The sequence below is a fragment of the Polypterus senegalus genome, chromosome 8 (genome assembly GCF_016835505.1).
Source record: "Polypterus senegalus isolate Bchr_013 chromosome 8, ASM1683550v1, whole genome shotgun sequence".
NCBI lineage: Eukaryota > Metazoa > Chordata > Cladistia > Polypteriformes > Polypteridae > Polypterus > Polypterus senegalus.
In genome coordinates, this window is record NC_053161.1 from 102,519,208 (window position 1) to 102,533,304 (window position 14,097).

Sequence of the window (14,097 nt, forward strand, 5' to 3'; positions counted from 1 at the left end):
ATCTATCCACTTTTATAACTGCTGTTCTGGGTTAATTTGAAGGGGGCTATTTAAACAGCAGTGGTTATATTATTGGGTACACTCATATAAATGCTGGGTATATTTACAGCTACCAGCTAGCCAAACATGCACATGAGAGTAAAGCGGAGTACCTGGACATGGGGGGTGCATGCAGACACAACATAGGCAGTCTTTGAACAGAAGCAAGTCTCCTTGAGTTAGGCGGTAACTGCACCTTTTGTTTTTTGTTCCTCTCCAATAACTTATAATAAGAAATATGGGCTGCCTACGTGAGCCAAATGGATGCCTCTGACATTATGTGAGTGTCTAACAGATTTTGACTGTTAGGAATTTCTAAAATACGCCTACCAGTTGTAATTTTTATTGCAGTTAATAACATAACTCAGCAGGACCTTTGCTGTAGTACTAAGACATTTTGTTAATCAGGAGGACAGCATGTTCTTTTACTTTATGTGACTTTCTAATTCAGTTTTATTTGCAGAAAGCTTAACGTTTACTTGGTTGACACCTTAGACACCTTATAGATAGAAGAAAAAAAATAATAACCGCATTTGTATATACTGTATGTTCATATTCATAGCTCTCAGTCCTTGATAAAGCTTTCACAAAACTAGCACAATCTTCTTACATATTTATCATTAAGAAACATGTTGCACATTTCCTGAGAGTTTTGACACAGACTGGATGCTCTGAGCACACTGTACCAGAAGAGATGAAAATCTGTCTACTTTATGAAGTTCTCTTTCTGCTGTCAGTACTAACATGACAAAACTGCTGGCTGAGAAATATTAGAAGCTTTGCCACTTGAATGATTGTGGCACTCAGTGGCTACTTTCTTCACTTTGATTCCTTAAAGAAATTGATATATTACTTATAATTGCTGTATTCCCTGCTCTTCTAAAGGGATACTTTGTTGTCTTGTTTTGTGAATCTACATTTAGGCATGTAGCTTGTGAAAATATTCAGTTTGGAGTTTTAGGAAGTAAAACAGTCAATTAAAAACAAAGTAATACAATTACAATTTGTATTCACAAAGAAAGATGGGCAATGTAAATAGGAATGGATGTACAGTCCTTGTGCATATTTGACTAAACTGTAGACATGTCTGCCTAATGCTGAAATGAATTTACTAATACATTTCCATTTTTCTTTTTAAAAACACCCAAACCACCAATTTAATACAAAATCACTTAGACATATCCACCTTAATAAAATTATAAGTGTCTGCATGTCCGTCTGGTTGCCATGCCTTTGTCATCACAACATCTGTAGTAATAAAATGCATGGCATTTGTCATTGAAGCAGATGATGTATAACATACTGTACATTAATGCTGCTTTTACGAATCCCATACCAAATGGTATACAAAGGTGTGTGCAATGTATTTGTAATTCCAACATATGGTGCATCACAAACATTATAGAGATGCATTTTTTTTAGTATAAATGATTGTGATGCATCATCTGTTGGAAAGGAAAATGCAATACATTTTATTACTACATGCACTACAAAATACAATCCAATAGATGTTGCATTGCAAACATTAATGCAGAGGTCTACTTCGATTACATAGATTGTTAACTAGCTGTGGTATCACGGCTAGTTAATCATATTAGTACAGAAGACTAAAGATTTTGGTATTATCAAAACCTACAGTATATAATTTAAAATTATAAAAAGTCAAAATATTTTACATTGCTTTTTATTGAATATTATTTGCTGTCTAATTTTAGTTTTATTATATTTTGGATGTGTTGCATGTGTGGAGTTGACATATTCTCCATTTGTTTGCATGATTTTTTCTCCAGTCTCTTTTTTGCTTCCACTTCTCAAAGACATATATTCTGAATTGCCTTTTTACGAGTGAGTGTAACTTATATTGAACTAGTCACCTATCCGTGCTCCATCCATGACTAGTTCCTGTCTTGGGGACTCATCCTACCAGGATAAGCTCAGATCCCTGTAAGCCTGAACTGAATTAAGCACTGTATGCTCTATAATAGATAACTCATAGAGGAAACCCCATGAGATTGTGAGTGGGAAGTTCATTCAGTGATCTAATTCCAATATTGTGTTTTGAGGAGCCTTGAGTGCAGGGTAGTAGTCAGTCACAAAGCACATTTACAGCACTAACACACCGGACTCAATTTTAATCTGCTATTTGACATAACTGGTATATCTTTGGGATCTGAGAAAAAACTCATTCAGTCAGCACATAGACTGGATTAGGGATCTGTTCCCAAAATTCTGCAGTTATGAAGCAGCAGTGCTAAACTCTGTGCCACCATGTCATCTGTCAGTGTGAAGTGTGTTATGTAACAATAAAATGAACTGAAAATAATCATTTTTAAGGTACTCTGTTGAGTGATTTCAAATTAGCTTTCTGAGTGTTACCTCGGGGATCTGACAGGTGCTGCTCAATCCTTTTGCTGTGACTTTGACATTTATATCCCTCTTTGAGAAATAATTTAAAAAATGAGGAAAAACTAATACAAATTTACTAATCATATTGATCTCTTCATGTTTAATACAAAATGCCTTCTTTGCGGTATTCAAATGTGTTTTATGCGCTGGATTATGGGTAAGCATATTAATATTTTTTTTTGCACACTACTTTTAAATATTTTATAAACTAATAATAAATGTTTTATTTGACTCCAGAATGGCATGTCTAGAACACAGAGATTTGTGTTTTAGTCAGAATTAAGAATTTCCACCACATTAAAAAGTGTCAGTCCAGGGAATATGCTTCCCAGTGTCACAGACAGCAGGGGTCCTTGCCCAGCCAGGATGCCTCTTCACTGAGAGGACCAGGGGAGCAAGCATGGGCAGCATTGTACCTCTCCTGGGACGTTGCAGTGGTGCCTCAGATTTCCGCAGGACTTCATGGGAGTTGGAGTTATTTACAGGCCTGTTGGGATCCGGGGATGCTGGCAGTGGGTGCTGCAACAGCTGCTGAGCCCTCTTGGACGGGTTTTCCACCACACCCGGAAGTGCTGCTGGAAGTAGGTCAACGAGCACCTGGAGCATTTCTAGGGGTGTTTTAAAAGGAGCCAGAGTCGGGAGGAGGGAGACAAAGCTTGCCAGAGAGGAGTGGAGGAGAAAGAGAAAGTAAAGTATTGAGATTGTGCTTGTGTTTGGGACTGTGTTGTGTGCCTGTGGGAAAAGGCGAAGACATTGCTCACAGGTGAAGAAAAATAAAACCATTTATTTGTTTTTATAAGTGTGCCTCCTGCGTCTGTCTGTGTCAGGTTAAGCGCTGGTAGAGCATCAATGTCATACCAGTTTCTTGACACACTAAGACATGTATGTCATAAGTGAGTTGCTGTTAACAATTGAAAACTGTATATTTTGTAAAAAAAAAAAAAAGAGCTCAATGGGGGTGCAATTTGTGAAAGTCTCAGTGTTTGTGGAAAAGAAGATCTTCATGCTAAATCCCTATACCGAGGAACATAGGTAGACATATCCTACCAATAGACAAGCACCAGTTTGTTCTCTACCTCAGCACAATTGCAGCAGCAACTCGTGGACTGACAGACACTCTTGGAGTTCATTATGCATTATAACAGATATAGTATGGATAGTCTAACCCTCAGTCGTGAAAACTCGGAGGCTATTCTTTCTATTCTATTCTTCTTTGCCAGGAATGTACAGTAAAAATGACAATGACCTGTTAGACAGAAAAAAGGGACTGATAGAAAAAGAGACAGGTATTCGTAAGAAACCTGCAAAGAAACTGGGTAAGCTCTCTGGTGCAGCATACACTTCTCTTTTTGCTTGAAAGCTTATATCTCTGTGAGCATGTGGAGCTGAAAGAATTGTTACAGGGATATGCTCTTTTTCATCCTATCATACATTTCTTTTCTTTAGTCACATAATCACAGTCCAAGTTTCGGTGTCTTTGAACTGTCAGAGGAAGCAAAGTCCCTTTCAGTTTAAAAGGGAAAAAGTGATGTCTGCATACCAGTCCTAAACAAGTTATGCTATTTTCTTTTGGATGATTTGCAGAACACATGGCATAGTATGGATATGATGTAGAGTCTGCACTATTTCCTTGTGCCTTTAGTAGTTTTCTCCAGGTCTTACTGTTTCCTCTCATTGCCCAAAGGCATCCAGTTGAGGTTATTTGGTGACTCAATTAACATGAGTGTGTGTGTGTGTGTGTTTGTTCTTTTAGGGCCTGATGCCTTGTCAGGGGTTGATTCATGCTTTATGACACTGTAAAAATTAAACAAGTTCAGCAAACAGGTGAATTGGATGGCAAGGTGTATCAGAGGAATCTACACATTAACCAGGGACTGCAAACTAAACTAAAACTTAAGACATTTTAGGAAAACCTTGGACCAAACCTGACTACAATTTGTTTAATTTCTAATTTCAGTCATGAGATGGAAACAAAATATAACCTGCACCAGTTTTGTTGTTTTTCAACAGATGTTAGACATTATTTTCCAGGGTAAAAAAAAAAAAAATGGGGTTGGTGGCAGAAATGGCACTCCAACCACCACAAAAAAACTGACACTGTTCCATTCCTTCTGAATTAATGTGGTGCTGAGGTGTCACCCGTCATATGGCTCCCTCAGGTCCTAATCTGGGATCTTCAGGTGGTTTGACATGTGGTCGGTGCGGCAACGTGCTGTATCAGTGAATGCTCCTAACCTCTTTCTCTCATGTTATGCATTTTCCCCTGAATTCATAGTTTTTAATGTATTTTTGCATTTGTAAAAAAAACTTTGTGATGCAATAAAAAAAGCATCTGCACAAAAATTCACCCATTTTCTGAATATAATTTTCCAAGAATAGGATTGTGAGGAGGCAGATTTATCTGAACTACAGTGGATGCATGAAGAGATGTGGATTGGAGCTATTATATGTTAAGCAAATGGACACTGAGGATGTGCAAACTCCACACAGAAAATATAGTTGAGAATCAGGCCAGTGCTTTTCACTGTGCCACAGGGATGCACTGTACATAAGGATACATAGCCATCTATATCAGTTATGAAAACTGTTTTTTATTTTTAACTGGAATAAATACACCTGTTAGATACATTAGATATCTTACATTACTCTTAAAACAATTGGTAAACTCTCTAATAATTAAAATGCAAGGCTATTCAAAATGAAAGAGCAGATTTTAAAAATGTATTTCAAGCAAACTGAAACACGTTCCACACATCAGTGGATAGAGGAAAGTTCAAAGTTTGGTCCTTGAGATTGCATGCACTCAACATGAGCACAACGTGTAGTGCGACCAACATCAAAACGGTAGATCGATTACTTGCCACACACGAGTCAACTGGTCCCTAGTTACTGAATTCTTCAATAGGTTGAATCTTGAAGATTAACGGGAATTGATGGAACAAACACTCTTTCTTTAATGTACCCCCACAGATATAAATCACAGACCTAGGAGGCCATAGAGGATGAGCAAGATCTTGCTGTTTTGGTTTTGTTCAGGTAATATGAACGACGCAATTCCAGGACGATGGATTGGAAGATTCCACCTATGCCCTGCTAATCTTCAAGATTTGCAACATCGAATTAAGGAAGCTGTGAATTCAGTAACTAGGGACAAGTTGACTTGTGGGTGGCAAGAAATGGTCTACCGTTTTGGTGTTTGCCACACTACACAGGACCAAACTTTGAACTTTCCTCTATCCAGTGATGTGTGGAATGTGTTTTTGTGTTATACACTTTGTTTGAAATCCATTTTTGAAATTTGCTCTTTCATTTTGAATGGCCCTGTATATTGTTAACAACAAAGTAACCACTTTGTAGAGTCTTGCTTGTCTATTCATATCAATGTGTCCAAAACAATACTGAGTTGAAATCTGATACCAATTGTTACACTACATGGTAATTTCATTTATGTGTCTTCAATATATCAAGAAATACCATCAAATATTTCTTAAGCAAAAATGCCCTTAACTAGATTACAACTAATTGCAGAATACCATCTGGCATCTATCATATTTACAAGCTTTATAATTGTCAACTGTTATGAATTTAATTATACGGTATAATTTGTATGTAAAATTTATTTGCATTTGAACTTTATTTTACCTTTCCATTTGTGATATCTTTACAGGGACATTTTGTTTTCAGTTTGCTTGTGTGCACTGCCACTTTGTTGGTGTTTCCATGAACATCATCATGTTTGGCAATGTTAAGATGCTGTTGTACGCCCTAACATTCTAAATGTCCTAACTTTATTTCCTGAGAAAAGCCTTTTGCAAAAAAAAAAAAATCAACTTTGTTCCAAAAAGAATTTAGGAACACTTGGTTTTATATTTTGATACTTGATGCTGGTGTTGTTATGTGACTGATTTAAGTTACTGACCTACACTAGTCTGACTATTCTTTGGATGATCTTTTTCACTTGTCTACATATTTGCTGCTCTACATGAAAAGTCCTAACAGTTAACACATCAAACATGGCATCTCTTAACCTTAAAATATTTACCTCCTTCTGTCTCTCTTCACAGCTCACGCCTCATAGTCTTGAAATAAATGTAGTAGCTCTTCTCTAGACTTTCCCCTAGGGCTGTCCTTTTTAGAAATTGACTGCAGTACAGCAGCCTCTCATGGGCATAACATAAATTAATCATAACCCAACATCCTATTAGTCTCTTCTTCTTGTCTATGCACTGTCTAGTTGTGAGATGCAAGAGTCCACCCGGGTTCCCAAGTGTTTTTCATAAGCCATCATATTCAGCCACAGACACTTGTATTTTTACTTTCTGTACATTAGAGTTTACACTTGTCACTATTAAGCATCAGTTATATTTGGCCCAGATGTGAAATGAGATTCATCATTAGACAATAGAGGAAACACAGGTGTAAATGGGATCAAATTATCTCGTTATTTGTTGGCTTGCTCCGCATCTCAATATTGTTTGGCTAAGGAAAACAATAAACAATTAGAGTTCTGAATCTTGAAAATCAATTCAATTAAGTTCAAAGGAGCAAGTTCTATTATCTGCATTAATTGGTTATTAAATCGGAAACCTGCAGTCCATTGTCACTACTGCTCTATAGGGTGCTAGTCTTCACCACTACAATTGCGTACACACATCAACTTAAAATTTTACAGAGGATTGCTAAGAATAAAACTTTGCAACATCAAAACACTACCCACAGTGCTATACACTTCATTATGTTGTTTACTTTTATATTTTTTGAACATTTAATTGCTGATTATTTCATGTTGTTTAGTTAAGTTCAGATCAGTTTTTAGCTTTAGTTTTTAGTTCAGTTTTTTTTTTCAGGACCAGCAAATAGATGTACGTCATTTGTCCTTCAAGTCCTTCAGAGCCTCAAAGGGATTTTAACACCAACACTGCATATTTCATCTTGAATCTGTCAAGTAAAAAAGTTTTTTTTTTTTTTTATTGCAGCATAAAAACGATTCACCATCTGTCGGCCATGTACACACATGCCTCAGTTTATTGTTTTATTTTTGTAATCATCATCATTAAGTTTGGTATCATGTTAGTAACATTTTAATCATTCAGTTACTAAACATGAACAACAAATTGCTAACTATTTTCTCCTAATGTCCTTTTGATGAGAGGACTAAACTACTATTGATTTTGAGTGGAACAGCACTGATAAAAAGTTGCCTGAGGCTTGTAATGTTCAATGTCACCAACTGGAATAGAACGGGGACAAGGAAATGTTTATATAAACCAATCTCATATTTTCCATACAGCTACAAATGCATGCAAAATATTAAAGATAGACTTGTTTATAAGAAAATAATTTTAAATATTTTACTGCTCAAGCTAAAGTTAATGTTTAAAGTTAACCTGTTTATTTTATATCCCTGGAAAATATATTTTACTGAAATTACCATAGATCATTTTTCACACAGTGGTTAGCACTTTTGCTCTGTCCAAGCCCTGTCTGTGTGGAAATGTGTATGTTCTCCTACTTGTATGTCTTTTTGTCTGAAAACTAAGTTTTCTCTACTAGAATGTGTACATTAGTTTAATTTACACTTCTAAACTGGCTTTCTATGTGCCCTTCAGTGAATGTACACTGGTCTTGTATGTATCCTTGAGTCAGTGTCCCCTAAAATGAAATGGAGTACCATTCAGGGTTAGTTGCCTATTTAGCATCCTATTACTTGAATGGATAAGCAAGAACAGGAATGAGTGAATGAAATTTCCAGATTTAGACGTCTGCCATACATCTTGGTGTATTCATATTCATAAACTTACAGTTTTCATTGAATGCATTTCACATCTGTGCTTTTGATAGATATTTGTTTGTTTTTCAGCAATAACGGGGTGAGTGGAACAGTGGGTAGTACTGATGTCTCACAGATCCCCCAGGGCTGGTGGGTGTCAGTGTGGATTTTGTGCATTCTATGTGTCTGTGTGGGTTTTCTCTGGGTACCTTTACATTTATTTGCTTAAGAGATGCTTTTTATCTAATGTGACTTAAAAGACAGGTCAACATAATGGAAAAAAACACAAGACTATTACAACAACAACAACAACATTTATTTATATAGCACATTTTCATACAAAAAGTAGCTCAAAGTGCTTTACATAATGAAGAATAGAAAATTACAAGACACAGTAAGAAAATAAAATAAGTCAACATTAATTAACATAGAATAAGAGTAAGGTCCGATGGCCAGGGGGGACAGAGAAAACAAAAAAACTCCAGACGGCTGGAGAAAAAATTTATATCTGTAGGGATTCCAGACCATTAGACTGCCCAGTCCCCTCTGGGTGTTCTACCTAACATAAATGAAACAGTCCACTTTGGATTTATTAAAGAACATGTGGTCCAGGACAATGTTATAAAATTCATCATAACAAGTGAACAGCTAAGAACAAAATGCAAACTATTTACAATTCATTGGTTACATAAACCTGACAATGACATAATCAATTAGACAGAAATTCATAGAGCAAGAGAGTCTTGAAATGCTTCTTAAACATAATAAGGTAGTCAGATGTTTAAATGGAGGTGGGCTGCTCATTCCACTAGTAGAAGCTACATAAAAAATGAGTCTGGATTGAGATCTGATACCACACAGAGGTGGCTTCACTAGATACCATTCATCAGCAGACTTGCATAGATGAAAATGAGTACAGAACCTCATGTATGCCTCCAAATATACAGTAGGTGCCAACCTACTGACTACTCTGTAGGCAAACATCAAGGATTTGAACTTAATATGTGCTGCTACAGGGTGCTTTCCTCCGTCATTCTCAGAGACATGCTGGGTATGTTAACTGGTGGCTCCAAATTGGCCCTCTTTGAGTGGGCACAGCTTTGGAGAGGCTCTCTGCCCAAGGCTGTTTCCTGCCTTGCACCTGGTGTTTCCAGGATAGGCTCTGCTCCCAGTTGTCATATCATTCTGTGTTATGTAAGTTATCAGGGAAAACTGCAAACAAATATGAAAACTTGTGAAAATAAAGGAACCGATATTGAGCAGCAATGTCCATAGCATTAACAAATTTAAACAATTCTCCACTAGTATTTTGAATATGGTCTAGTGTTCCATATAATGAGATTTTTAAATGATTATGTCAGTGTGATGGGAGCAAGTTGGATGTAAGGAGCAATATCTATCTGAAGTATGATAGTCTGAATTGTGTTATTATGCTATATTATGGTGCCTGAATAATAATAACAATGATTATTATTTTGTTAAATAAAGTGTAATGCTAATTTAAAAATGAAAACTCTAGAAAGACATGTTTTCTTTAATGATTGTCATTTTAAATGTTTTTTAACATTCTAAATGCCACATGAATTTCTAGTTAGTCATAAACTTGCAAATTCATAAGTATAATTATATATATATAATTCTATATTTAATAATTTGGAATCCTGACATTTCTTTTTTCTTTTTATCTACCCCTTTCCTTTACCATCATGTGAAATTTCCTGTAGCCTTTCGTTTTTGAGTTTAAATAACGAACACAGCAAACTTTGTATCTATTAAACCGACAAGCAGTATTCAAATGGACTCAGTTTGTGTGCCCCCGTTCTTCTGTCATTTATTTCCTTTAATTCTCTTCTGTCCCTCTGTTGCATCCTTTATCTGATTTCCTATTCCGAATCCTTCCTCCTAATTCTTTTCCTTTTACTGTCCTTAGGTTTTCTCTGCACTCCCCCCTCACCCTTTTCCTCTGTTTCCCTTCCAGTGATGTGATGTGAGTACTCTGAAGTGCACACAGACAAAACACACTAACAGAGCATGCCTCTGAGTCCGGCAGCCAGCAAACATGAGCCATCCGATCAGCAGCAAGAGGAGGTGCAGCAGTGTGCTACCAACGGCAACCAGGGGGACTCGGACAGCTCCAGAGAAGACACCATCTACGACACAATCCGGGCCACCACTGAGAAACCCCCTACCAGCCCCATGGAGGAACCCCAAGCCAATGGTATCGTCATCCGCATAGGGATCCCAGACCTGCAGCAAACCGTGAGTAATCCCCATACTCTTCTGTGTGTGTGTGTGTGTGCATGTGTGTGTGCCTCTCTCTCTCTCTCTCTTTCTCGTGCTCTCTCTCTCTCTCTCTCTCTGTGCCTCTCTCTCTCACACACACACTCTCACTCCCCCTCTAATAAATCCCTGCCTTTCATTTAAACTGCAGCTGCTTTAGACAAGTAAAGGGTGCCCTGGACTGGGGAATTACAGAGCCTTGTTTTTAAATGCTGTTTCTTTCAAGAGAAAGTGTCTCTCCTGGGTCCTGCTGTTTTAACTCCTCAAGAGCTGAAACTCAATAACTGTGTTCGATGCTGTGGGAAAGAATGGTGTGCCGTAACAATATGGGAACTGAAGGATGAGAACTGAAGTCTGAAATGCCTACAAGAAGTGTTTCAAAAGCTTGTCCTTTAAAGAAACACTTGAATCAAAGTCCTTCCATTTGCATTTGCTGAAGCGGAATATCACTGCAGCGTTCTGAACAAAAAAAAAAAACACCTTTGGTGTTGGACTTGTGCAACATAAGTGGATTTAAAGAGTTAAAGACTGCATATCAGTTGTGTTGAAATTCAGTGTATGAAGGGTTTTTAGGGAGAAAAGCTTCATGTACTTAGAACACGCGTGTGGTAGATTTTAGATTGTTGTTTCCTGTTTCTTTGTTTCTTTTTCAAAACCTGCGGCTGTGGTTATTACGTCAAATATTTGAATGGTGCATCAGGGTGCCTACAGACTGTAATGGTGGAATTAAAGTAAAAAGTGAATATATGACCAAAATAAGGTCCATGTTAAGGACCTGGTGAGAAATAAAGGCCTTTTAACAAGAATAGCTTGCTTGCTAATGAATGCAGCACTAAAATATTGACTACATGCTGTAGTGCATCGGGCAGGCTGAGTAGCAGGATTACAATCAGCAGAATACATTTAAAAACATATTCCTGGTAAATGGTTGGTTTCTCCTTTTCCAAACACACACACACACACACACACACACCCTTATATGCTCACACATTCAATTACACTCTGATAGCACACTAAACATCCCGTCTCCCTTATATAACTACAGCTCTGCAATAAATATTTTAAAATATATTGAGCCGCCAGTACTTCAATGATTTTATGCTCTCTGTTGTTGCTAAAAACCAATTTGTTGCGATCTGGTAACTTCGTAATTTATTGGGAAGTTTATTTAAGCACATTGTGTGTTTGAATGCACCAGAGCCAAACTTTAATGAAAGTTCATTAAAGTCCCCATTAAAACATGCAATTTCTTGATCTACTGCAAATGCTACTTTGGCTTGCAGAGTAATATAATAACAACTTTTAACTATTGGGACTTTTTGAGAAATGTGTTCTCATTGACAGTGGAAGCCGGTAGTCATAGATGAGAGCTATGGTGTAATAATAATATCTAACTGTCTGGCTGACTTCAGAGCAGAGGAAAATATGAATCTTCTTGTAATGTAGACGTGGACTGCAGTCACATAAGGGTTGCAGGAGACCTTATTATGCAACCTCATATCACAGAACAGTCTGCTGCTGTGACTTAAACCATCATTTGGATCAGAACATGTGCAAATAAAACAATCCATAGTGCGATCAGCTTCTCCTGCTTCGTTATGGGAGGGAGAAATTGCTGAATTATTTCCTGCTGGTGCCATGATTGAGTTTTTAAACTGGTGGAAATTACATTCATTAAACTACTTTTTTTAAACTTTAAAATGGTTATCAGAACATAAGTACTTACATACTTTAGAAAAGTATTGAACATAACAGGTAATTCAGCTCAAAATAGACCATAAGTCACAAAGGCTAGGCGTGTCAATCTCAGTAATGATGACTTATTTAGCCTTGTTTCTTCCTGCAGAAACAAATACACTCATTTAGAAGTAAATAACGTGATTAATATCCGTTTTGGTTTACTAACTCTTGAGTGATTGTATTACAGATTACAGTATACAAATTGAATTAGCATCTCCATTCCTACACTGTGAACATTGTGAATAGTCAGGTCTGGGAGGCATGGTGGCACAGTGGTTTGTAAGAAACTAACCTGCACCTTAGCCTATTCACACTTATTAGATATAATCTTGGTAGAATTTTCACTTTCAACCACATCAACATATCTTTTTTTCTTTGGCGCAATGGTTCAATGAAACACGGGTGCCCCATCCATAGTTGGCATCTGCTTTTTCGCTCATGTTAATGGGATTGTTCCCTGCTGTCATGATCCTACAAATGGATTAAGCAGGTTCAGATATGGGTGAATGGTTCAATGAAAATGGGTCAGAGTTGAAATGGCAGTCAGAATCATGAAATTTAAAACAAAGTAATGTTCTAATGCTAAAACAAAAATGCCCAGAAGTCTAATGAAAAATATTCAAATACACCTTATTACATCTCAGATTAAATTTTGATTTATTTTCACATGGGATGTGAGGGTGTTGTCTGTCCTTGCAAGCAACCTCAGAACTGCCACACATCTCAAATACTTTTTCAGTTGTGATTTTTATTTAAGGACAGAGGTTCTGGGTAATAGTCGATGGGAGTAGCCAATAAAACTGCCACTCTGTCTGTGTTCCTTTTGTTTTTCCCTGTGCACCTCAGGTTGTGAGATCAGATAAAGTCATAAGCAAGCAGCATGCTACCTTGGTGCAAAAGGTTGATTTGGCATGTTTCGTTCTGTGCTTTAGTTTTTAAGAAGAGAAAAATAATATACTTATATTTTATAAAGATGTTCCCAAACTCTTCCATGCATTTTTATATAGAAATTCCAGAGAAGAACCAACAGATACATTTTCAGGCTAAAGAATATGAGTAAGCAGGAAATATTGAAGGAAATTTTTTGTCTGCTTAAAGTGAAATTACAACAGCTGAAAACCTGTTTATTTGGTATGCAAAAATGGAATAAATTAATATGTATCTGGGAGTTTTTAACCAGAAAACATACAGGTGCTCATTTGGATTCAGCATAGGTGTTTATCTTATACAGATAGTAGTAAGCAGACTTGTATTTGGTAGTCAGTGTAACACGTGTAAAAAATGCTTTTGTGCAATAGTGAGGTTAAATGGATAGAGTTGTTAAACTATGCATGATTACTTACATATGAAAGAAAAGAGAAAAAAAAAAAACAGGACTCCACTGTGATATTTAACATACAAATAGTGAAACAGTTTTAACTTTATCAGTAATGCTTTTTGTATGAACAAATACATTGAACACATAAGTTTTCATAGGGAACATACTTCATTTTTTGGATTGCCCTTTAGGAAACTGTGACAAAAACAACTATCTTGATGTACAGTATCTATCTATCTATCTATCTATCTATCTATCTATCTATCTATCTATCTATCTATCTATCTATCTATCTATCTATCTCTTATATATTGCCTTTCATTTCTATCTATCTATCTATCTATCTATCTATCTATCTATCTATCTATCTATCTATCTATCTCTTATATATTGCCTTTCATTTCTATCTATCTATCTATCTATCTATCTATCTATCTATCTATCTATCTATCTATCTATCTATCTATCTATCTATCTATCTCTTATATATTGCCTTTCATTTCTATCTATCTATCTATCTATCTATCTATCTATCTATCTATCT

The 14,097-nt window shown here is 36.5% G+C and overlaps 1 protein-coding gene across 10 annotated transcripts in view; it reads left to right on the top strand.

The window, feature by feature from the left end:
* Window positions 1-14,097, top strand: part of shank3a (SH3 and multiple ankyrin repeat domains 3a) — a 1,684,705-nt gene that overhangs the window by 348,465 nt on the left and 1,322,143 nt on the right. For all 10 annotated transcript variants that reach the window (XR_005634694.1, XM_039761519.1, XM_039761518.1 and 7 more), the window contains exon 3: window positions 10,194-10,474. Coding sequence is in view for 9 of the 10 variants with exons in the window: in XM_039761519.1 (XP_039617453.1) it covers window positions 10,247-10,474 (228 nt within the window). In the remaining variant the exon portion in view is untranslated. The remainder of the gene's footprint in view (window positions 1-10,193; window positions 10,475-14,097) is intronic.